Source organism: Diadema antillarum, unplaced genomic scaffold (genome assembly GCF_040938485.1).
Source record: "Diadema antillarum isolate AM-2024a unplaced genomic scaffold, OU_Dant_1.0 scf00000030, whole genome shotgun sequence".
In the NCBI taxonomy this organism is placed as follows: domain Eukaryota; kingdom Metazoa; phylum Echinodermata; class Echinoidea; order Diadematoida; family Diadematidae; genus Diadema; species Diadema antillarum.
The window spans coordinates 1,721,880-1,749,335 of record NW_027270919.1 but is presented as its reverse complement, the minus strand read 5'-3'; the positions used below and the strand labels follow the sequence as shown (position 1 = coordinate 1,749,335).

Genomic DNA, 27,456 nt, shown 5'->3' with positions numbered 1-27,456 from the left:
TGCATGCCACTCGAATATGCGTTGGAATATACTCAACGTGAGGAGGAAATTGTTTTGTCTTAATACCAGGAAAATACTTCCTGCTTCGATCGTGATTGAAGGGAATATGTTTTGGTTTAGTTTGAAATATAAACCCTTCTACCTCTAGTCTCTTCTGGTTAGGTTACCTGTAATTATCACATCGTCGTATATGATACTGCTCAAGATTTGTGACAGAAAACCCCAAGAGGGAGCTCGAAACCGCAAGTAGTAATTGTCACGTGACGTCTTCGCGCAACGTATACTATGACTGTACTGGAAAACAATAGTTGAAAAGATCGTATATAGGTCTATATATTTGTTCAATAATGAGAACTGATCTCGCAGTAAGCAGTACCTCCTCGAGTTTGAGTGATCTACTTTAGGTTTTAAAATCTAGTATCGGATTGACCACCATTCAAAGTATGATATGTTTAGAAGTACCCTAATGGACAGCCAGCTATGGTCATGTCATTGCGATTGTGATCTTGTGTGACTCTCGTATTTTGGAGAGGCAGACGATCGCAGGAGAATAATTGGTCTCCATTTCCATTCCAGCTAGTGTTTATCTATTTCGGTACGGAAAATCGCTCCCCAGCCAGGCGCATACAGGCTGTATTGTGCTGCACCTGCCAATACTGGGTAAGCTGAATCTTGTGACGTGATCTTATCACGATGTGACTGACACTTGTCGTTAACATTGTTTGTAATCAGACGACAGAGATGTGAACGGATCCTCGTGTGACATGACAAGCAGTAAGGTTAAAAGTTATAATTCATGCAACTTATGAAATACTGAACTGGCAGCGAGTAGCACGGCGTATCATCTCTTCGCGACAGCAAGTTAAGAAGGATTTCTAAATTAGGGTTCTACTACTAGGTCTAGATAAAATTTACACCATTACGTAGGCTGGAGAACCCACACACTTTGTGTAGTCCCGGGTATTGCAAAGTGTGTCTGTTTATATTGTGGCTGTGGTCCTCTGCATGCTGCAAGTGCGCAAAGTGATTCAAGATTTCAGAATTCTGCGGGTACAGCCTACAGGGTCAAATCTTATTAATACCTAACTGTGGTACTGATGGTAATTTTATTAACTCTTACTGTGCTAGACCCAAAACCCCTAACGTGCCAGACGTTTTTACCCAACGCCAGAAAGTTCGCGAACTTTAGTGGCAATGGCCAATGTAACATCTAATTTAAAACTGCCATATCTTTGAAACTATTGACTGTTTTGAATTGAGGTCTACACAATTCACAACATATATCAAGAAATAATTGGTCTTTCGTGCCATGCAGTCAGTTTGCTGTAATATCTATCTCAACCTGAAATATTGCAGAAATAATTGATATCATCAAAAATATTGTTAGAAATTTTCGTGTAGTATGGAAAGAAAGAGTCATTCGTGGTTTTTCTTCAATAGAACGCTCCCTTGACTCTGTGAGAAAGTTTTAGAGCTACATCTCCTCTTTCGAATGATAACAAAATTGTCTTCTAGAGTTGTATAATTACACAAATATTGGCAGTTCAATTTGTCTTTTCAATTGCTTTTTTTGCCTCGGTAATTCATTCCCTAATCCGAGTCCTTTAAGTCCCAGATCTTGTCTTTGAAACTAAAGTAAATCCTGGGTCCTGGAATGGTGTCTTTTGTCTACTTGAGAAGGAAGCACTGACTAATCCTTCTTTTGTCTATGCCGACTGCGGGTGGGTGCACTCTATTGAAATCGGCAGGCCTTTGTTTACAGGTCTACTTTCCGTCTACTATACATGTGCATAGACAAGAACAAAAGCGTGTTCTTCCTTCGTATATGCTAGCATGGGGACGATTAGTGAAGTTCACCAAGACAAAAGGATGAAAGACTTGACCGACGAACGAAAGCTTGACCCACTTTGAGGGACAAAATGAAAGCTGCTCCCGCAGGAGAGCACCCAAGCAGAACAATGCGAGTGGAAATGCATAGACAACACACGCAGATTAAGTAGCATACACACGCATGGTTTATCAATGAGAATTTAGATCTATACACAGCTCGCAGAGGGTGCACTCACTGCGGATTTTCCCGACGCGAAAAAAAAATACATCTAGCTGAAAAAACACGTATTTACTCAAAATTTTCCTATGTAAGTATACTCATATTTTTTGCGGAAACAATGGCTATGCTAATCAGCTACCAGTGCATATCAGTGGCAGTTTCGTGGTGTAACAAATTATGGTACCACAAGAACTTAAATGACCAATGTTTTTCGCGCTCTTCTTAGTCGCCGATCGGCGACCATGGCACGTCAGGACTACGGTCGCCGACCATGGCATGTTAAGAGTTAAGTATGATTTAATTAGAGAAAAAAGTAAACGGAAACAAAATGGGGAAAAAGGTAAAATAAAACTAAAAAAGATGGATATCTTTTGTATTCTATCTTATGTGCGATCATAAAATTAAAAGATAGGCAAGTTAATTATTGTTTTGTTAGACAAGTAAACTATTACATATTGAGAACCATGTCTAGGCTTTGAAAACATCCAACCCTTCCCATATATTTATTGTCATCTTCAGGACAGGTTTATTACCAATCAGCTAGAACATGGTTTCTAATTGCTTTGTAGAAAGTTCTACCAAAAACCAATTTGAATTGATTACATCAATGTCCTGATGAAAACCTTGTTGAAAATTAGAAATTTGGTTTGCAAACTTTAGTTGATGCTGAAATCAATTAATGCAGATGTTGCAGTAGTCCACGATTTACGGACAGATGACTGGACATCACTCTTGAGTTGACTGGGTCAGGCGGAGTAACCCCCCAAGGCCACCATGGACCCTGCATCTGCGGACAAGGACTTTAAACGGGGGTCTACCTCCACCAACAGCACTTCAAACTTCACCTATGAGGAGTTGAGCAATGGCATGACCTGTCCAACCTGCGAAGGGACGGGAAAGATTCCCAGAGGTGAGATCATGACCTGGTTCTGCCCTGTCCAGGGGGCTGTTTCACTTAAAGGGAACGCAAACCCAAAGAGCAATGTGGATTGAGTAAAAGCATTAACATTAGTAGAACACATCAGTGAAAGTTTGAGGAAAATCGGACGATCGATGCAGGAGTTATGAATTTTTAACATTTTGGTGTAGGAACCGCTGGATGAGGAGACTACTAGAGGCTATGACGTATGAGTGGACAACAATATAAAGAAAATATAAAAGGAATTCCACAAAAATTAACTTTTCTAGCAAAATGAAAGAGTACTTGACAAACCGCTTCCAGAAAGCAGGGAGAATAATTGCTACCCCTAACATATAGTATGTCAGTATCAAGTTGATGGACTGTGTAATTTTCATGAAAAATGAATTTTTATTACATTCCCTTTATATTTTCTTTATATTGTAGTCCACTCATACGTCATAACCTCTAGTAGTCTCCTTACCCAGCAGTTCCAACACCAAAACTTTAAAAATTCATAACTTTTGCATCGATTGCTCGATTTTCCTCAAACTTTCACTGATGTGTTTTACTAATGTTACTGCTTTCACTCAACCCACATTGCTCTCGGGGTTTATGTTCCCTTTAAGAAGCTCTAAAATCAATCCTACACCAAATTCAGTTCAACTGATCCTAGAGACAACTGTTGGATCTGTCAGTCCTCATACTTTCTAGATTTCATAGGAACTGTTTCACTTTTATAAGCTATTTGGGAGCAAGAATATTTTGCTCAGGACTGCTATGCCATTTTGTAGAATATGTTTTGAATGTCTGTGTGTCCTTCTTGGCTCCATGACATTTGCTCCTGCGACAATTGCTCCAATGAAATATATGAAGAGTTTGTTCGCAAAAACCGATAAGTCTATATTTGCCAAATGGAGATATTTGCGATTAAAGGTCAAGAAAAATAAAGAGAATAATAAGAATTTTTTTGCTTCTTTTGACCATAACTTCAAAAATGTACCTTTATATGTAGTGACCAATATATCATTTAAAAGGTATTATTTTGTACTTCATGACAGAGACCATACTTCAAAATCTTCAAAAATGGACTTATCGGTTTTTGCGAACAAACTCTTCATATGAATGCTAAGCTAAACATATTAAAATTCTATCCACTATAAATATAAACCCTAACCTTAAGCTTAATCCTCACATCAAACTAAACCTAAAACCATATCACAACCCTAACTCTAACCCTAAGTCCTGGGAGAAAATAAAACCGTAGCAATTGTCACAGGAGCAAGCATTGTGTCACCGTCCTTTTCAATTACATCTGATCTGAATCTGTCCCAACGTAGGTTCAATGTTTGGCTTGATATAGTTCTCATGCTAAGTCAAATCAGGGACCAGGTGTCAAGGAGGAATCTCCTGTATCCATCAGAGGGCATACTTTGAGATAATAAAGTTGATACTGGTACCAACTATTCCAGAATAGCGTTAGAACACAAATACCTTGGTTGCAATGCATTGTATGCCCCAGGTATTCAAATATACCACCAATGTTGAAAAAATATGGATTGTAATTTGAGTGTCAGGAGGCAAGTGTATTTCAACAGGTTGGAAGCTGTGCAAAACAGAGCAGCGCGATTTGGTAGAGGTGACTACTCTAGGCACAGTAGCATAACAAATATGAAGCATGAGCTTGACTAGGAACTGCTCAAACACCGACGCAGAGTAGGACGCATCAACACATTCCTTAAAGCGCCTGCGGGTCGCCTATCTATCCCAGTTTGTAAAGCCCTGCGTCCAATCCAAAGGGTTCTCCAGAAGTCATCATCTACAAGTTATATCCCAATCGCCACAAACAAAAACTGCTAAGTACTCATTCATCCCAAGAACTATAACAGATTGGAACGTGCTCCCACCGACAGTCACAGGCGTCACAAACAAAGACTCATTCAAAGCAGCAATCCTTCATTACATCCAAGAGCAAAGCAACTAGTTTCTAAACCTCTCTCTCCGCGCAATAAACACCAGCGCACCCCCTGTCTGGTTGGCCCCTACTTAGGGGTGTTTGACAGTATCATAGAAGAAGAAGAAGAAGAAGAACTTTCTAGAATGGTATGTGATGTCATTTGCCATCTGATGGTATTGATTCAAGGTGAAAATATAGGATCTACCATCAAAGTAAACCCTGTTTGCCCCAGGATTTATCAGACAATGTTCATCAAAGTACTGTGAAGTCATGTGAAATATAGTGTACTTTATTTTGCTTCCTGCTCCCATAGAAACTATTAAGGGTGCTCTGTTGTTTTGAATGGAATTGAATTGAATTGAATTGATTGTTTTATTGTCCACAATGCGAATGTGGAAATGCGCCTTCCACCAGCGTTACATACAAGAGATACAAACAGGTAACAATAGTTCAAAGAAGAACATACAATGTATGCGTCACAAATTACAAATAACATGAAACATAAATGTTTTGCAATACTTGTTGCAGAAAATAAAGGTGATAACCGTTATGGGCAATTCCACGGTAATGACGTTACGTGGAAGGATTTTCATGAAATTGTTTACATTGTAGTTTTGTGAATGAAAGCACCTCGGGCTTGTGATTAACATTGATGAATGAGTTCATGAGAATGAAGATATAGGTGAAAAGTTTTTCTCTCAAAGTGCATTTCTTGTCACATAGCAAGTGAAAATGTGTCGATAACTGACGTTACGGAAAAAGGACATGGAAAATTATGGTGTAGATTTAAATTGAAATATCTCATGTCCCTGACTTGTAAACTTTATGTGTTTAATATGACAATATACCTAGGTCCTTAGGAACAGGTGTGCTTTAGATATTTCCTTTTAGCACCATGCCAATTTTAGTGAAGGCATGACGGTAACTGACGTTACGCTTACATTTGCCATAGGGTTTACACATGCAAAATCATGATCGGGAATAGTTTTGTGATATTTTATAATTCTGACCTTTCAGAGTGATTTGTTTGATATGAAATCATACCTTGGTTCATCAATTACAAATACACAAAAGAAATGAAACATTAGTCCATTTTCTTTGTGTTCTATGAAAACTTAAAAGTAAACATGTCAGTAAGTGACGTTACGTAACTGACGTTACACATACTTTTGCCATGGGGTTTACAGAGAACTGATTTATTTAACAGGTTATTATACTACTGCAGTATGCCAGTAACAATCCCAGGCATTTACTTAGCAACAAATTGAAACAAAATCTAAAGAAGCAAATGGGGTGGCGTGGGGTCCTTAGGGGGCAAGCCCCCCCCCCCCCCCCCCCCATGCCATACCAAATGTAGCACAGTTGAGCAAAAATAATGGAAATGTACCAGAGGATATTTCTTGACATGAATGCTTATTCAACAGTTATGATTACACAGAGCCATTTAGATTCAGCAGTCCAAGTATGAATATTGTCATAACTTAAGGTTTTTTTTTTTTTTTTTTTTTTTTTTTTTTTTTTTTTTTTTTTTTTTTTTTTTTTAAATGAACAGGAAAGTTTCTATCTAGACTGCCCCACCCATAATACCCTGCAGTACTACACAAAACACAAATATTATTGTGCATGAAAAAAAATATCTTTCAGGTCATGGGGAAAAAACACATACAAGTTTCAACACATAAATATGCATAAATATGTATCAAAATCTACTGTGATATACTGTATTTGTTCTTCTTTTCTTTATCTTTACTCAGGACTTCTCCTTCAAGGCATTGTTAGGGCCACAAATTTAAAAAAAAATGATCTCCATCATTAATTGATTTAAATGAAAAGTGTTACACTTTTAATATTTTTCTGTGAAGAAGAAACATGCTTTTTTGGTCAAAAGGGCATTATTGGTTTATTCCTTGCTTGAAGTAATATTATTGTTTTTCTTTTCCTTTTAACTGGTATATCAAGGCTTGCAAATACCTCCCAGATACCAAGAAATAGGACTTTCCAACGAAAGAATTCTAAGATCAATATAAACAAATCTTCCTGTTCATAATTATCATGTATTACAAAATATCCCTGCATGAATGAAATCAAGTAATCAACAAATATGAACAATTTTGTTTCACCCTAGAATCACCTCTCACTTTGAGCATCATCATTGTTAAGTTTCAAGCAGTAATGACAGTACATGCCTCATGTACCATGATACAAGATGTGCCACATTAACTAAACCACACATTTAAGTGTGAGCGAAGAAATATATATCTGTTTGTGCATTTGCCTTGAGGTTGAAACTTCACTAAGCTTCCAGAAAAAAAGAAAAATACTAGCAAAAGCAATTATTAGTAAAGATTATAACTGTTGGTATACAGCTGTACACAAGCTTTTTAATAGAAAAAGATGTTTACCATGCAACCACATCATTGATTAGGCCTACAAACTTTGGTAGCTTTATCATCCTGTGGGACTGTGAATGTACTGTATAGTAATTTGAGTGCATTATTGCATGTTGTAAACCTAAACTTCCAGATGATTTAACCTTAAACTTGTGCTGAATCAAAAACTCAAGCAAAAAAAGAAGATAGTTGTAATAAATAAAGAAATAAATAAGTTCAAAAAATAAAATAAAATGAACAAAAACAAATGTATCCACGGACATACCATGGTGATGACATCATTCCCTATCAAAGGGATTGTTGCTCTTTGTTGATAACCTTTGACTTCCCAGGTGTATTGAAATAGCCTAAAGTCAAAAAAATTGCCTCAGTTATAATTACTGTCATGGTAGCTGACGTTACATAATGGTATCTGATGTTTCGGTAACTGACGTTACACATTTTGAAGTGTTCATTTTGACTCTCCAGTATGCCAAGTATCCTTATTTCTGGTATCAAAAGGAAGGCATATGGGCATAGATTAGAAATCCCAAGTTACATCATACAGCTCACTTTCTTTGATGAATAAAGTAGAAAATTCCTTGTTTTTGGTAACTGACGTTACATCCATCATTGTCAAACTAATTAAAAGTTTTTATCAAATTCTAGAAAGCAACCAGCTTTCTTTTTCTATCATGTGGTAAAAGACTTCTCTGGTAAGTGCATACATATGAAAGATTGTTGTTTAGAGTACTAGTAAAGTGGATATACAGAGAGTAAGTTATGTGACATTACACTCTTTCCTACCATTGGTTATAGGCATATTTTGGCAGCCATTTTGAAAATCAAAATGGCCGCTTTTATTGAAAAACATAATAATTCTTAAAACTTCAACTCAAGTATCGTCTGATGATAAATGGTGTTTGAAACAAATATTTTGAATTTTGGGCATCTGTGTCCTCTATACCATGGAATTGCCCTTATATTCATAATACATATTATATTATATCTCATTCAATTCATCAATTTAAATAAATTCCATAGTTGTTATAATTATCATCAAAAATTCAACTTTCAACAAATCTCCTACTTCTAATCAACATTATTTTCCTTCATTTACAACTTATCATTCATCTTCAAATACATTATCTTCTCTATAATATATATATTAACATAATTAATATATTGTTATTATAATTTATTGTTATAAATTATTATAATTTGTATGGAAGTTGTTTTCTTGTTTTACCTGCATTTGCCCAGATATTTATTTTCTTTGGCTTATTTTTTCTGATTTTGGTAAATGCCTTTAATCTTCAAAAGGAAGTGAAATTAGTGATCATCAAACAATAGATTTAAAAAGTTTGATAGGGAGAAACAATGGGAAAGGAACAAAACTTTGAGTGAAGATACTGTCCTTTAGCTAAAAACAAGGCTGCCAACTCTCACTCATTGAGAGTGAGACTCATTCATTTTAGTCCTTTCTCACTCTAAAACTTTAAATTTCATTTGCATGCATTTCTATTGATCTCACTCATTTTGACTCCTAAATTACAGCATTGGCCTATGGGAGTCTTACTCTCAACTAGTTTCCAATGTTGGCAGCCCTGTAAAAAATTATCTGTTGGTTACCTAACTGTGACATGGCTGGCTTGGAAATTGTTCTATTTGATTGTTGCTGAAAGTGTAATCATTGTAACAACTCCTTAGAGTAAGTGGTTAAAGTGTAACAGGGTTTTTATTTTGAGCAGCTCATTTAACATCTAGAACATATCTTTTAAACATTTAATCCAAAAGCGAAACAAGGTTCAGAATTCTGAAGGTTTGTTAGTTTGCACAGTATATTTTCTGATTAACAAACCTTGTTTCATTTTTGGATAAACGAACCTTCAGAACAATGAACCTGATTTTATTTTTAGAATAACAAACCTAAAGACCGACAAACTTTATTTCATTTTTCCAATTGACAAACCTCTGGAGTAACAAATCGTATTTCATCTCTGGAAGTGTGAACCTTCGGAATTACAAACCTGCGGAATACGGCACAAATGTTCAATTTAAGAAACCTTTTTTTTTTTCATTTTCGGATTAACAAACCTCGAGGTATTGGGAATTTGTGTGTTTTTAAAGGACAAGATCACCTTTATATACATGTGGATTGAGTGAAGGCAGCAATATTTGTAGAACACATCAGTGAAAGTTTGGGGAAAATCCGACAATCCATTCAAAAGTTATGAATTTTTAAAGTATCTGTGCAATCACTGCTGGAGGAGAAGACTACTACAGTATATGTGACAGTGCACCTCAAAACAAACAAAAAGTCGCCAGACATAAATTTTTAGTTAAGACCATATTCTGAAAGAGCAGACTTTAAGCTTTAAAATGATGTATAACTCAAAGCAAATGGATTCTCCTAACCTATCTAAATATTGGAAAGAAAGCACAACCCCAGAAAAAGTGTGAACTGAGAAAAGAGGCTCTGAAGTACAGTGTCTATTCAAGCGCTTAATCTTTACCAAACCGTGCGATGAATGGGACAAAAAACAGGAAGTAAACCACTGGAGTAACAACAATGAAGGGATTATCAGATTAAACTGAAATTAAATATGTCTCATTAACACATTCTTTCCATAATCAATGCCAACTTTCAAAGCAGTAGCACTATCCTTGCAAAAGTTATTCGAGTTGAAAGTGAAGAGTGTGGACAAGGTTTTTCAGAAATGAAAAAGGGATTCTGAAGACACACCTAATCACACTATTCTATCAAAAAATGTTCGAGATAAACTGCTAAAAAACACACTTTCCTGCCCGTTTTATGATACCAAATTTTAGCATAATGTAAAAGAAGACCTGCTCTTTTAGAAAATATGAAAAAGTCAAGTTTGGCTAGGTTGACCCATTTCACTTGTTTTCAGTCCTCACGCAAAATCAGTGTGTGCGACTTTATGTTCGTTTTGAGGTGCACGGTCACATATGATGTCACATGCGTACAACAATATAAGGCAAATAAAAAGAGAATTTCACAAAACTTGACTTTCTGAATAAAGTGCACATTTCTTCGACATGTTACTGACTTATGTTAGGGGTAATATTATTTCCACTGACATCTGAAAGAGAGAAGTCGAGTGTTCTTTTATTATGTGAGAAAAGTGAGAATATCTTGAATTTTCTTTATACTTTCTTTATATAGTTGTACTCATATGACATCACAAGCTATAGTAGTCTTCTCATCCAGCCGTGACTGAGCAGAAACTTAAAAAGATCATAACTTTTGAAAGGATTGTCCGATTTTCCTCAGACTCTCACTGATGTGTTCCACTGATATTGCTGCATTCACTCAACCCACATGTCTATGAAGGTGAACTTGTCCTTTAAATGATGAACCTTCAGAGTGCTCAACAAACCTTACTTCCTTTTCAGATTGACAGATTTTCGGAATAACAAACTTTATTTCATCTTTGGAAGTAGGAACCTTCAGAATATTGAACCTGTGGCATAATGGCACAAATGTTTAGAATAACAAACATTATTTCCTTTAAAGATTAACAAACCTTTGGAATAAACATCACCTGATAAGGTTACGTAAGTAAGTGCGCCAATTGTGACATTTCTCTAGCGTAATGAATGACAATTCTCAAAAGGTCACATCTCAGTTAAACTCAGCCAATTTTCAAGGGGCCCATGGAAAGCAAGGTAGTCATAAATAGTATTCATGCAGCCATATATTTCTCTGCATATTTTTCCTTTTTTATTTAAGCATTTATAACAGATTTATTGCAGTGGTTTCATTGTGTTTTTTTTTTTTTGCAATGAATTCTCTCTGCAGCTCTGTTTAGCCAATTGTTATTGTGTTTATATGCCTGTTCCTGTGCCCCAAGTTCATATTGAAGCAAAAGAGAAAGGCCTTTGTAATCACCATTTATTCATCGGTATCTCTCTTGCATTTAAAGGGGGAATGATGCCAAAATGTGTGTGGATTGAGTGAATGCAGCAATATTAGTAGAACACATCTAGGTGAAGTTAAAGGGACTGTACAGTACTGGTTGATGTAGGGATTCATGTTTTGAACATTCCTAAGTGAGATAATGAAAAGCCTCTTATGAAATATGAAAGAGCATGTAATTTTAAGAAGGATTCAACGTTTATTTGATGAAAATTGGTTTTCAAATGGCTGAGATATCCAAAAAAGTGCTAATAACAGGCGACATGTCACAACTTTATTAGGATCTCTTTGTTTCACCTTGTTTTTGGATATCTCGGCCATTTCAAAACCGATTTTCATTGAATAAACTTTTGATACCCCTTAGAACTGCATGCTCTTTGACATCTCATAGAGTGGTTTCTGAATATCTCGCAAAACGTTGAAAGCTAAATCTACACCTCGACCAGAACTGTACACACCCTTTAAGGAAAATTGGTTTACAAGTTTGGGATGAAATATCTTGTTGACCATGGTTACTAGTGTCAGATGTGTTTTGCCCTGACTGAACTGTGTTTCTGAATAAAATCATGGACAATTTGAATTGTTACCTGTGATGTAAGTACTGATGCAAAGCACATACCTGTAACTACCCTAGCATGGTGTGCTCTGTTTCCTTAAGTAGCACACTCATGACTGTTCTTAACTTTATATCTGTGTTGAATTGAGGTATTAAATGGTTCTCTTATCACCATGCATGATGTGCTCTGTTGCCTAAACACACTCGTGACTGTTCTTTGTTTCTGTGATAAATTGAGGTAATTATTCTTTTATTACTGTCTGTCCATGTTTCTCCATACATCAGGAAGAGAAGACGATTTGGTAGCCTTGATTCCATTCACTGATGACAGATTGAAACCGAGGAGAACGTGAGTCGGGGAGAGTTCCATAGATTGGCACGTAAATATAATGTGACTAGTTTCACATACAATGTACTTTTGATGGCTTAAGATTTTATTGTACGTGTAAAGGTCACTTTTGAGTAGGAGAAAGAGAAACACACTTGTGCTGTGAGTGAGGCAGATCTTATCATACGTATAGAACAGTCTTCTTCCTACTTGTGGATCTTAACTTGTCATACATTCTACCAGGTGGATGCCAGTGCTCCAGTACAAAAACATGTTCACTGTATGTTTGGTGCATCGTTCACAGCAGAATTGCTTTGCCTCCAAAGCATTCTTGCCAGGGAAATGAAGCATTATATTTATGTGTTCAAACAAAATGCAAACAAACAAACAAACAAACAAACAAACTAAGAATATTAACACCATTAACAACAGAGGTAGTGCATCAGTGCAATTCAAGATTCATATGAGATATATTTATATTATACATAAAGATAAATACACATACGTGCCTTATCAGTTTTGTGCAAAGGTGATGGGGGATTGAATGAAATCGTAACAGAATAACAGATAAATACTGAAGAAAGTCATGGGGGAACTAAAAGGCCCGAATTCACAAAGGTGTTTTAAACGTAGACCATGGCAGGAATTAAGACCATGGATGGTCTGAAATAAGCGTGAAATAAGTGTATTGTCTTGCGTGACTGTGGGTGCGAAGATTTGAGCACTCTCCTCAAGCGAACTGAATCGTACTGAACCCATGCCAGAGGAGCGCTCAAACGCTCCTAAAGAACACGCCAAACTGAACCGAGCCAAAAGTGGACCACTTCCCTATGTGCTCCAAAAGGGTACCAAAAGTTTGCATGTGAAGAATGTGTGTAACATGCACATACAAGTATTATACTGTACATCGTGATGCAGAGAGTTCATTCTCTTTGTTTGGGACATCCGTAGGTAGTTAAGCGCACCAAGTGAATGGCCCTCTTGATAAAAAATTTGTGACCCCCTCTAAAAGTAACTCATGAGGTATGCTTTCTCCACAGGTGCTCGAACGCTATAAGTCTGACACAGTACAGTTCAGTATGCTTTGGTTTGCTGTAGAGCACTCGAATGCACCCTGTGTGTTTTCCCTATGCAGGTGGCTGTATGTCTTCCTCTCAATATTTGCCTGTGCTGTGGTTGCTGGCATCCTCGTAGCCTTCCTCATACCCCGGCCGATTCTTCTACAGCAGCTTGGGGACGTCCAGACAGTGGCCACCTGGTACAACACCTCCAAACCTGAAATGAAGCTCACTCTGCAGGTAGAGTAATGTGCACTTGTACACCACTTTTTTTCTTTTTTTTTTTGGTAAAGTTCCAGGCAATGATTACATAGAATAGTAACATCATCAGCAGAGACTCCAACTCTCCCGTTTTCGACGGGAGATCTCCCGCCGAAAACCCATTTTTGCAAAATCTCCCGTTCTCCCGGTTATGATTTAATTTCTCCCGCCCTGGCTCTGTGTCTCCCGTTGGAAAGGATTTCTTACTTATTGCTATCATATGTTGAAAAAATAAGCCTTAGCTAGCACAAGAGAGCATCTAGAACCTGGGAATTTCGCGCTTCGCACCCACCACTTGGAATCTCCCGTCTGCTAGGGGTTTCAGGCGGGAGAATCTCCAGATCAGAAGGTGCTTTGGGTTGGAGTCTCTGCATCAGGTTGTACTGAGCATGGTAACAATTATACAGAATTTAATTATTACCATAACATAGCAAAGGAAAAAAGAAGAAGAAAATTAAAAAACTTTGTTTCTTTGAATTTTGTACTGCTGTCACAAAAAAAAAACCCACCAAAATTATAAAAAACAAAGTAAAGACAAAAGGAACCTTCTTATCAAAATGGAGAACCTAACAAGCCCATACCCCTTTCCCCTCTCCCCATGGCAAGTTTCCCCCTGCTCTCGTCTGAACCGTAGATAACGTTTAACCCATAAACCTAAATTAACTTCCTACAGCCACCTTCCCAACATAATTTAATACACAAATATACTTTGCCTTGAGGGTTTCTTGTTAAAAACTATAGGAGAGGTGCACCGAGGCCTATAGTTTGAACAAGAAACTCGAAATTAGGCAAAGTATATTTGTTTTATATTTTGGATCAAAAATTCAAACAAAAGAAGGGGAAATGGGGGGAAATGCAAAACGAGAAGTTGTATGGTGGATGCAATGTTGTGAAGAGATCCTACATTGACCATAAGAAGCATGCAGCAGCACACGATGTCAGAACTGCATGCTTTGTGATATTAGTTAAAAATGTTACATTTTAATTGTGACGCACGGTGTGAAGCGATGCGCAATGTCAGAATTGTTTTTATTGCATCACAATTGTTTTGTTAGAAATTGATACATTTCACAGAGTGACGATACGAGCAGTGCGCAATGTCAAAATTGCTTTGTGACGTCACAATTGTTTTAATAGAAATTGTTACATTTTAGAGAGTGACGGGTACAAAGCTGTGCACAATTTCAGAATTGCTTTGTGACATCATTTTGCAAATAGTATACTATTTGCAAAATGTCGACATAGAAGTGATGTAATTTTGCAAATAGTACTTTATGGAGTGTCAACTTTCTGACATAGCTGAAAATACCTGTAATCACGTGAAGCTCTTTCAACCAATCACCAGAGGATAGATTTTTTATCCAAAATATAAAATGTCCTATTTTCTATCCTCTAGTCCCCTTTCACCTATCCTGCATCTGCCCCACCCTTCCTGTGAATGCACACATACACATACACACACACACACACACACACACACACACACACACACACCAGAAAATTTATAAATTATACATCTTTTTGTGTTTGCATTCATGGACACAAACATACATGTTTGCAGAAGCATAGTAAGCATAGACTTTTTATTAATTCATTTTATATCTGTTTTGATGATAGTAATATGATTACCTGAGCATGAGTTCATAAGCATGTCAAGTACAAATTAATTTTAAATTTCGATTTGTTTTGTACTTGTCATAGTGTTAGGGGAACCCATGTACTACATGTATCTGATATGTGTTGCAAAGTCACATACCTATACATAGATGCGTGTACCAGTTCCTGTAGCACATAAGCGAGATTACTTCAAATTGTGGTGAAAGGATAATTACCTGCTATTGTACTTTCAAGATGCAGATTCATCGTAAAATGAATGTCCTTATTCAAATTTCCTCAGAGTGCTGTTCAGTATAAACCCCAAACTCTCTGCAACTTGGATTGATCAAACGATGAAAACTTTTAATAGCATTGTGCAACATGCTGTACTATTAATAGGGGATCTAACTATTAAGACACTTGGAGAGCTCAGACCTCTGCCAAGCCAGCAACTCATTTCCGTCCATACACGCATGCAATTTCACAAAATATAGAAGCTGTTTGTTTACATCATCAGCTTCCAGCTGCGCGGCTCCCGAGCATGCACTTTTAGTAGTGCGCGTATCTAAACCTCCAGTGCGTGCAGTGTGAACCCCCAAGTTCATTGACCTTATATGCCAAAAGATTAAAAAATCCTTTAAAAAATCCATAAAAATATCCAGATCACTACCAAAATTTAATCATCTATTCCTTGTGTCATTATCAACTTTTCGTGCAAGTTTCACTCGAATCCGTTCACAACTTTTTGAATTATTTTGCAAACAGACAAACCAACGTCAATGATCACACAACCTCCTTCCTTGGCGGAGGTAGATGTATGTAGTTGTGAATGCCCAGCTTCAAGAATAGATCTTTGTCCAATACAGGGTATGTGACTAGGACCAGTACCAGGTCAGCAGTAGGTGTGGGAGGATGGGAATGTGTTGTGTGATGCAACACATTGCATCATCACATTACCTGTATAAAGTGTTAGATCATAAAAAAGAAAAAGCATGGAAAGCTGACAATTTTGGCAATAAACTTGCACATCTTTCTAACTTCTTTTGGGGTTATTTGCCTTCAATAAAGTATGGCAAGTTATGTGGCGATTTGGAACTTAGCATCTGGTAAACTCATATCTGTCAAACTCCCTCCCCCCCCCCAAAAAAAAAAAACAACAACAACAACAAACAAACAAACAAACAAAAACAACACCCAAACCAAAACACACAAATGATTATTACTTTTTTCATACATTATATGGCTGTACCTTGGCTTACCCATATAAAGACAGATCATAAAAGAAGGAAATTGCCTGTAAAGCCAAGTCACAGCAGTATTGACAGATGATGAATTGCAAATTTTGCACATTAACACATTAAGGTTTACAGAAAATGAGTCAGAACATGTTTTGAATGAAATTATGAAAGTGATCATTTTTGTGTTTACCAGACGGACTTTGAGGTGTACAACTACAACTTCTTTTCGCTCACTGAGCAGTCGATGTCGATCATTGCCAGATGGAGTGAGCAAGTGATTGGAACAAATGTCACTATGCTGAACGCCACCACCGGTGGTAGGCAGAGTCATCAGGTATGGTGTGCACCTTCTCCTTGTCTTTCCTGTGGTCTTACAAACGTACTTCTTGAAGAAGGAGCAACCTAATTCAAGGAACAAATCATGCATGTGAAGGGAGAGTTTAGTTTACTTCGACAGAAAACAAAGCGCAAATAAAGACCCACAGAACAGTGAAACATGGCACATTTTGTGTAATTGTGGTAGGGTAGGAAAGCCCCTCCCCCAACTAAAGATTATGGATTGCTAAATACATGTATATAAATTTGTTTTCTAGTGTGTGTTAGCCAACACATGTACAAGACTTGTGCTAGAATGACATCATTCCCTCGCCTATCATACCATAATTGCCAACGTATCAGTCCAGTGAAAGGAGAAGACCCAAAAGGTGTGTTCGTGTTCTGTTGTGTACAATAACTTTCTCATTTCTTATCAAATTTTGAGGAAAGGATTTTTTTTTCTGTTCCGTATGTGTGGCTTTGGTTTCTTTGTTTTTATGTCATTTCTTCTTTTTTTTTGATGTCATTCTCGTGTACAGGAAGCCCTGTTTTAACAAGTTTGCTTACGAAGTACCACTTTCAACAGAGCGTATTTTGCAGCCCTGATTTTCCATTTTTTTTTTTTACCTATTCTCTTTTTAGTACGTTTTCATGGCACCCGTTATAGCACAGTAAAATCTGTAGTCCAGGTGACCTTGTTATATTATTATATTATAATTTTCCTGTAGCTTGTGAATGTACATAATCTTGACCAAACTCTTCACATAAAAAAGATACAGGCAACAACCTTTGATCAGAAATTTAGAAATGAACCTACCATATTTCCACATCTTTTGAGCCAGGGAAGAATAACATTGTTTTCATTCAAATAATAGGATTTGTTTTGTCTCATGTAAAGTGATATGATTTGTCCTGTTTCTATCTTTATTTTTTCTTTGTTACAGGAATGAAAATGATGTAAAATCTATTCAGTGAAAAGCACTCCCCATTGTATCAGGGAATTTTCTTCAGTAGCAACTGACTTCAATGTGATGAACAATCTTGTGTATCAAAGATAATTCCTTTTGTTATATTGATGTTATTGCTGTGTACTTTGGTCTCACTTCATAAATTTGGTTTGTGATTTGTCACGGCAGTTGAAAAATAAAATTAACTGTCCATTTGTATTTACCCTTGTCTTATAGTTTTCAGCCAATGTGACAGTTACAATAACAGAGAGTGTCTTAGTGTAAGTATCAGAGTATATTTTGTCTTTGATGGGCTTTACGATGGATTACTGTAAAACCAGAAATATTCACAACATTAGATTTTTGTCGAGCCCACCGGAGGTGTGCGGAGACTAAAGGATAGCCTGCGGCGTCTGTCCGTCCTTCGTCCGTCCGTCGTCTGTCCGTGACGCTACAAAAACTTGAATAACTCTCTACTGAGGATATCAATTTCAATCAAACTTGGAGGGAAGAGTGGTTATACAAAGTTACACATTGTACCAAACATGAAGGTCACCTCAAGGTCAAAGGTTACAGGCAGAGGTCAATGGACTTTAGGGCCCAATGTTAAGTTTTTACGGCGCATTTCTATTATGGCTCATAACTTTTGATGTATATGTCCGTTTGTGACCAAACTTAGATGGTAGATGTCCCTTGGGGAGTTGAAGGTCATCACAAGGTCAAAGGTCACGGACAGGGGACAACATACTTTTAGGGCCCAATGTTAAGTTTTTGCGGCGCGTTTCGCTTATGAATGATAACTTTTGATCCCTATGTCCATTAGTGACCAAACTTGGATGGTAGATTTCCCTTGGGGAGTTGAATGCCATCGCAAGGTCAAAGGTCACAGGCAGGGGTCAACAAACTTTTAGGGCCCAATGTTAAGTTTTTACGGCGCATTTTTATTATGGCTCATAACTTTTGATCCCTTTGTCTGTTTGTGACCAAACCTGGATGGTAAATGTCCCTTGGGGAGTTAAAGGTCACCACAAGGTCAAAGGTCATAAGCGGGTCAATGAACTTCGGGGATTTAGAAAAAATTGATTTCTTATCGAATGGGCAAGACACAATTTGGCACTTGCCTTGTCGTGAATTAGAGCCAGTGACCTTTTTCATGGCATGAAATTTTTGCAAATTGTCACTGCCATTCAATGCATAGTGTGGACAAAAACTTTTGTATGCATTTTGCTTTCACAAATCTTGGCTCATTGTGAAAATCCCAAAAATTTTATGCATGCAAAAATGTATGGTTTTCCAGTATTCCTCATGACCTCTGATACCTTGATGTTTTCAAAGAAAATGTAGCATGCACTTAATACAGACACTTGCTGTGTGATAGTATCAATATCTAGAAGTGTTGGTCGAGAAATTCATTTTAAAACATAATACATTTTGTGCACCATGTACGTCTGCTCTCTTTAAAGCTGCCACTGGCAGTGCTGCAGGTGTATGCATGTCAGCTAACCTTGCACAAACTTACTTCACAGTCCAATCAAGTCCCTCCAAGAACTCTCAAGATTAACCCTTCAGTGACCAGCACATCAGAGTGTCATTGCCCGAGAGCATGTCATAGGTTTGGTCAACAGAGATATGAGGGGCATACAGGAACTTGGGACTTTCCTCTGAAACTTGATCAAGTGCCATTTTCTGTTGTCAGGGGCTCTGCTGGGTGCGCATGGCACCACTAGTTCATAAGAGTCAATGATGCCCCTCACCGACTCACATGATATGCACAATTGCAATGTCAGTGGATGACAAATAGAGCTTGTGTGCATCAAATTGCTCTCTTCTGAAACATTTTATCAAGGTGCAGCTTAAGCGCTTAATGACTGTTTAGTGATGCAATGCACTTTAATTTCATTTCAGCAAATATCACAACAATTTTTTGAAAAAGCCCCAATGCAGTGCAATACCCAATACTGTACTTGATCAAATCAAGTTTGTTACTCCAGTGTCTGTAATTGTGTGAATCATCTTGGGCTGTTTATTCAAATGATTGGGTTTTATTAAGTCCTTGATTTATAAGTGATTTTCTTCATCATCTTCCTGTACATTTGGACATTTTGGGAAAGTAAAATTCATGTTCAGGCAAGCGTTCTGCAACAATTTGATAATCTACTCCCCGTCTGGTCAAGTGGTGGAAAAAAAAAAAGAAAAAAGTTATGCAGCACCCTGACTTCATCATATAGTTGAGCTATGTTGTTCTAATAAGAATCATCCAACTATCCTTTAGAAGTCAGTACTTGTGTGCTATGACAGAGCGCATAGCATGAACTTATCGGGAGAACACTAGCCCAATAGCATGTCTTTCCTTCTATATTCCTCTCCCCAAACATTATTTTTGTCTGTTTTTGTTTCTTGAACCCACAGAGCATAACAGAGAATTTCATGTCTAGATCAGAAAATATAAGGAGTAAAGATCTCAAAATTATTTCCATGATGAAGCTTATGAATTGTTAACTTTAAGCATCCATAAATGAAGGAATGTAAAACATTGACTTTTATTCCATTGATGTTTTATGGAATTTACACACTCCAGCTTTATTTCATTCAAATAATGTTTATACATGAGGCTACCTTTGACAACGCCTGATGAGTTCTAGAGAAGCAAAAATAGATAGAATTCTATTCAAGTTTCAAGTTTCAAGTTTTTATTTCATATTTCCATTTCTCAGTGATGGGATTACAAAATGATTGACAATAAAACAAAAGTACAAAACATATACAACCATATCTTATGTTTGAAGAAAAAAAGACAAACAAACATTACACACAAATATAAATGGTCATTTTCATCTGAGGATATCACAAATAAATGTCAGAAATATGATGGGGCCTACATAAAAGCAATGATGCTTGTAAAAACTGTAGGTTCCTATTGTGGGTAATTACCACTTCATCAGCCATAGCCAACTGCACAGTATCCACTGTGAATCTTTTCACATCTACCGTGGATTTGTTGTTGTTCATTTTTTTTCACCCATTTAAGACTAGTCCGTGGTATTTGCTGGCGGGTATGTATGTTAAATGTGTGGTATAATAAAAATAACTAGTTCTTAACTCTTTATATGCCACGTTCGCATGCCCGACTCAATTAACAGTGTGCCAACTTCGCATATTCTGCTCAAATGCACAAATTCACCCAAACCGATCAATAAATCGCTAAATACCACAGAACAATGAAAGTGTTTTATGTGATTCCGTTCCTCTCATATGTAACTTGCTTTTCATGTGGTGATAGACAAGCAAGCGGTGTCCCCTACTGGATTTGCGTGTAAATTCTAAGTTTCTGTCACTATTTCATGTGCAGATGTCATGTTTTGCTGTAATGTAGCTACTGGTCATTTGAAAGAAAAACATACCGGGGTACCTACAATTTCCATGAAAGCAAAACTTGACATGTTTTTTACAACTTTGCTCACTACATGTCAAGTTTAGAAATCTATAAAAGTCACATAGATTTGAAAAACAGAATGTTTTCTCAAAGTATTTCAAGCTACCTTTCATTTATGGCTACGTTATTGACTCAGAATGATGTGGCACCCAAGGGGTTTCCATCACAGCACATAAAGCGTTTATGGGCTAGGATCAAGTTTGTTAAAGTTGTGTTAATTCTTGTCTTTCTTCTCACAGATCGCACTGTGTTGGAACAGCAACACCAAGTCATTTGATCTACATGCAATTCACGTGAGTATGGATATGCTGAAATTTTCAGGCCTCCACCCCAAAAGAGGCCTGAAGAATTATGTTTTTAGGTTGTCCATTCATCTGTCCCAAATCTCATCATGATTCCAAAAAATATGTACGAAGGATTTTTTTTTTTTTTCCGAGGGGAAGGGTACACATGATGCAAGTAAGCTACGTACTTGAAGGGTCAGATGCCCTGATTATTTTTTTTTTTTCCAGCAAAATCCTGCAAGATCAAATGTTGCAGACTTTTGCTAATTGTGGAATTTTCGTTTCAACAAAGAAAATGGTGTAGCTGTGAATTATATTGAAGATTTGTCACATTAACCCGTTCCTTCCGCAATTCTCTGAGTGCCTTTAATGCCCCCAAACGAGATTCTTTTCGCCCGTCGACAGAGAGGCACACAGGTTGGAAATCCAGCTGTGTGAAGGCAGCCAAGCGGTTCATTGTGTCCCCCTTTCTACAGTCAACTACATGTGCCCGTGAACAATGGAAATATCGATCGGGTGCGAGGTATGAATAGAGCGTGCGCTGATGAGCTCTCAGAATCTTTTGTTCTACACAAAACCAGGTACCTGAATGAGGTGACTGGGGTCAGCGAACCCGCATTTCTAACTGATCTCAGCCTTGATCATTATGTACATGTTCGTACGAGTTTACAGCAGAACAAGCAAAAAACTAAATCAGGAAAAGGTACATAATACTGTAAAACCCCCTTTTTTAAACAGCAGGAGAACAAATCCTGATAGAATAAACTCTGATCTTTTTATCTTTGCAATATAACACTCTTCACGCTATGATTTTGATAACATAGCCTTAAAAGAGGACAAACTGGGAAAAGTATTGTTACATTTGCTTGCATGAATACATCTTTTTCCTATAAGTAAAATATGGTTTACCAGTATTTTGTTTATATCAATCTCTATAACTCCAATTAATACAGTCTTCACATTAAGGGATGACAAATCTATAATCGTAAGAAAAGATGTTATTTCCCTCCAAAATGTTTGTGACACCTTACAGTTCCACATAATGTGTTCAATCGTTTCATTCTCAGTACATCCAAATGAACACAAAGGGGAATATACTAACTTCATTTTAAACAACTTATAATTCAATGGTAATTTTATTAAGTATCTTAAACTGAAATTCTCTGCTTCTTGCATCAATTGACGCTTGCACAATAAGTTTACGTGCTTTACCTATATCCCGCTCTGTCATATCAAAATTAGACTGCATTCTAAAAGTACTAACAGGCGTTTCATATTTAAGTTCTACTAATAAATCATTAAAAAGATGTCTGCTCTTTAATCGGGCACTCAGACGTAAGCGTTCCGGAAGAACGACAATGTCTTTTACGACTTGCTGAAATTCTGCACCAACTGATAAAACCTGTATTTCTGTGTTCTTTTTTAACAGCCGACCAAATACCTTGTAACCTCAGATAATCATTAATATCAATACCAAATTCTACTTGTAAAACATGAAAATCTTTAACATTCTGTTGATGATCAATGCCAACTTTCAAAGCAGCAGCGTTATCCCTTCTAAAAATATTGGAGTTGAAAGTGATGAGCATGGACAGGGTTTTTAAGAAATGAAAACAGGACTCTTTGAGAAACACCTAATCACACTATTCTACCAAAAAAGTGTTCCAGAAAAACTGCTTAAAACCCAATTTCCTTATCGTTTTATGATCCCAAACTTTAGTATAATGTAGAAGATGACTTGCTCTTTCAGAAAATATGAACAAGTCAAGATTGGCTAGGTTGACCTATTTCACATATTTTCAGCTCTCACACAAAATCAGTGCGTGCGACTTTTTGTTTGTTTTGTAATGCACGGTCAAATGTGCCTATCTATGCCAACTGTCTGACCTAGACTGTGTTTTTAAAACCTCTGTTCCAATTTTTTTCTTTCTCGTCGTGAAGGTCTGAATTCCAGTATCGTTTGATGTCTCAAGACCAGCAGGAAACTGACATTTACTACAAGCCTGTAAGCTGCTCACCTCTTCCTGGCCCATCGTAGCCCCAGATGGATCTCCGACTTTAGCTTCGTGATGATTCCATGCATGCAGAAGAAATCATGCAGAGGAAATCGAAATTGGCCTGCCTAAGACTATGAGAGACATCTGCTTCTTGAAGCATCAACATTTTATGAGCACTATATGGAATTGGGAATTTGGATTTTGAAAAAAAAAATCAATACTAACACTCACTGCTAAAAACAGAAACAAAACCATAAAAGGAAAATAAATGACAAATAAAAATACATTGTATCCTCCACCAACAGTTAAGGTGCACTAACACTTTCACTTGTATTGTTAGATGTCAACCATCAAATAGTTTTCAACTTCTAGATGTAGTTGGAGGGGAATGTGAAGGGTGGTGGATTCATTAACACCTGGCTAGTTATGGGTAATTATCCTGTTTGTTGTGGCCATGAATTTCATCCTGTTAGTAATGTCAATATTTTTGGTGAATACATAAGGAAACGTTTTCTAGGGCAAACTGACAAGTTTTTGTATCAGGCCAATTTTGCATACATACTGGTAATGTTTTTCATAAAGAACATGATTGTATAAGATTCTATGAATGTTGATAGGCCCAATCGTGCATTATCTCCAAGTGTGAAACGTTATTTTTCATGACATGATACATGATTTATCTCCCAGCTCCTTTCAAGGCCAAACCAGTGTTAGCAGCATGCTAGGAGCTTTCTGAGAAAAGTCTGAAATATGCCATCTGCTTTTTATACCCCCGCCAAACGAAGTTTGAAGGGGGTATATAGGAATCAGCGGACGGTCGGTCGGGCGGTCGGTCGGGCGGTCGGGCGGTCGGTCCGTTGCAAATCTTGCGTCGCGAACTACTTCCTCAGTTTTCAACCGATTCCCATAAAACTTGGCACAGATGTGTGCCTTGGGTTGTAGATGTGCAAGACGTATTTTTTGACAGTACCCAAAAGTACGTTGCCATGGTAACGGCATATTATGGGCAAAAATGGGTACAAATCTTGCGTCGCGAATTCCTCCCACAGTTTTTGATCAATTTTTATGAAATTAGGTACAGATGTTCATCTGAATATGTTAATGTGCAAGACACATATTTCAGCAGTGGCAAAAAGTGCGTTGCCATGGTAATGGCATGTTATTGGTAAAATATCGGGCAAAATGCTTCATGGCAAAACTGCTTCATCAGTGTTCTTCCAATTCTCATGGAATTCATATTGAATGTTTGTCTTAGGATATAGGTCAGCATGACACATTTCTTGACAGTGACAAAAAGTATGTTGCCATGGTAACAGCTCACATATTATGAGCCAAAATGATGGAAAATTTTGTGTTGCAAACTACTTCCTCAGTTTTTGCCCAATTTCCATGAAATTTGGTACAGATGTGTGCCTTTGGTTGTAGATGTGCAAGACGCATTTTTCGACAGTACCCGCAAGTACGCTGCCATGGTAACGGCATATTAATGGCAGAAGATCAAGGAAGATCTTGCGGATTTAACTACTTCCTCAGTTTTTTGACCAAAGCTTATGAAATGTTGTTTGGCGGGGGTATAACCAGTCGCTGTAGCGACATTTCTAGTTTACAGAGTGAGAGAGTCAAGTTTGAAAATAAATGTCTTAATAAGTGTGATTACATGGTGACAGTCATGCTGCCTATTTATGCGATTCAGCATGTATTGATCTAGGTTCATTTGTATATGAGCTTTACCAACTGAACAGTGTGACAGGTTTTGAAATTGGTCAAGTTATAGGACTTAAAGTTGTGTTGTAGTATTTATTCGCTGTAGTTTGCAATATCGTGGGTTCTTTTTCAACATCAGCCACTTTGGCATTCAGTCTTGGACGTGTAATTCTTGCATTTTTTGTTATATGTAGGTTACCCATAAAGAGCACTATAAATAAGTCTTAATATTCACTGTATGTTTCAGTTTCCATTAGCCAGAAGTACATGTTAAATATGTTTTGAATAATAACCTTTAGATTACATTTAATAATGTGTCTATATGCAATTTGGGGTTACTGGTAATCCAAACACATCTTCAGATTTTGATAACCCATAAAGAGTGCTCTAAGAAAAGAATTGAGTGCTTTATGAAGCTTTCAGCTGCTTCACATCTCATAGGTATCATTTTGGAGTAATAAAAGTCGATCAGTTCAGCAAGACTGTAGGCTCCTAAACTTACAGTTGCCCCAGACACTGGCACGTGATCCTTGGCTGATTTAATCAGAAGCATGCTTTTGGAAGACAAAATTTGCCAATAAATCGTGCAATAAGAACATATGAGAGGTTGATTTGGCGTGTGTGTGTGTGTGTGTGTGTGCGTGTATGTGGATGTGCCTGTGCGTGTGTGTTGAGGCAGTGAATGCGGGCGTTTAGCTTGGGAATACAGATGGGTCATTTTTGTTAAATTTTTGTTCACTCTGCAATGCTCATGTATTTGACCATAATGAGGGTGCTCATTTGTAAATTGTGTGTGTTTGTGTGTGTGTGTGTGTGTGTGTGTGTGTGTGCATTTGAGAGAGAGAGAGAGAGAGAGAGAGACAGACACACAGAAAGGGGGGGGGGAGGGAGTTGTGAAAGGAGGGTGGGTAACATTTTTGAACGAACATTGATCAACAGTTGCTTGATTTACCAGCAACCTCTCACTTGATTGCTTTGTCTTGGGTATGCATTTTTTATTTTCATGATAAAGAAGTGTAGATTTGTCCATATTACTAGCCTAGCTGCTTGTATTGTAGGTAAATATCAGTCTCCATGTTTTGTGTTCAGTATTACAGTCAAAGTTTGAGGTTATTTAAATTATTATGTAGGCCTATCAATGCAGTTTGTGAATGAAATAGCGAATATTTGAATGTAGGCCTATTTACATGTATACTTAGTCACTGACAAAATTTATATTAGAAATGAAAGAAAGATATTATTCAGAGGGGTGAAGGTTCAGATGTGAGTTTCTTCAATTTGTCTCCCTCTACAACTCACATCTAAACCAAAAGATTTATATTCTTTCGTGATTGTGTATGATCTAAACCTGTATTTTGTTGTTCAGTAGCTAGTGGTTGTATATGCACTCGGTGAGAATAAAGAACGACTACTTCAAATATGATCAGTTAAAGGACAAGTTCACCTTCATAAACATAAGGATTGAGAGAATGCAGCAATATTAGTAGAACACATCATTGAAAGTTTGAGGAAAATCGGACAATCCGTTCAAAAGTTATGATTTTTGAAGTTTTTGTGCAGTAACCGCTGGATGAGAAGACTACTGCAGTGTGTGAATAACTTAGATGTCACATGCGTACAACAATATAAGGAAAATATAAAGAAAATTTCACAAAATTTCATCTTATGAAAAAAGTTCACATTCCCCCGACTCGTTACCGACAAATGTTATGGGTAATATTATTCCCCCTGCCTTTAGAAAGAGCCAAATCAAGTGCTCTTTTATTATGTGAAAAAAGTGAAAATATGTTGAATTTTCTTTATATTTTCTTTATACTGTTGTACGCATATGACTCACAAGCTGTAGTAGTCTCCTCATCCAGCGGTTCCAATACAAAAATTTTAAAAATTCATAACTTTTGCATCGATTGTCCAATTTTCCTCAAACTTTCACTGATGTGTTCTACTAACATTGTTGCATTCTCTCAATCCTTGTGTTTATGAAGGTGAACTTGTCCTTTAAATTTACACACCACACAATTTCCATGCGTGTTTATTCGATGTAGGCGTGTATCCCATTTTATAAGAATGTGACGTTTTATGCATGAGGGTAAGAAAGTTGAACTGAGCAATACGTGATGCATGACGCAACTCCCTTACCTCTACTTTTTAATCTCTTAGACCGGGGGCCCAGAAGATTTATTCAGCTGAAAAGGGTCACACTTTTTAATGGTCTCATCATATAAGGATTTGTCCAAGGGTCAATAAAATGCATTGCTGGCAAGTCACATCCTGTACCGTAAGCCTAGGGACCACAAAAAGGGACCCCGAAAAATGGATTTATTCAGCCGAAGGGGGTCACGGACAAAAGTTGGTGGATATTGTTCCTTTGGGTGTACTTATCATGAAAACAGCAATGCCAGCTATTTTATCCTGTACGGGGCCCCAGACAGTAGCCCCAAAGGGCCCCAGAAATATGGTGCTATTCAGCTGAAAAGGGTCACGGCTAATTTCTTTTGCAATGGAAGTAGTTCCCATCAGAG

At 37.2% G+C, this 27,456-nt stretch overlaps 1 protein-coding gene across 1 annotated transcript; it reads left to right on the top strand.

The window, feature by feature from the left end:
- Window positions 1–733: 733 nt before the first annotated feature.
- LOC139740294 (transmembrane protein 106B-like) lies at window positions 734–25,494 on the top strand. The gene is made up of 8 exons (XM_071650879.1): window positions 734–774; window positions 2,736–2,960; window positions 12,059–12,122; window positions 13,237–13,399; window positions 16,448–16,588; window positions 17,754–17,797; window positions 21,189–21,242; window positions 23,175–25,494. Exons 2-8 carry the CDS (start codon window positions 2,825–2,827, stop codon window positions 23,269–23,271), a joined length of 699 nt encoding a protein of 232 aa, XP_071506980.1. The 5' UTR covers window positions 734–774; window positions 2,736–2,824; the 3' UTR covers window positions 23,272–25,494.
- The last annotated feature ends 1,962 nt before the right edge of the window (window positions 25,495–27,456 follow it).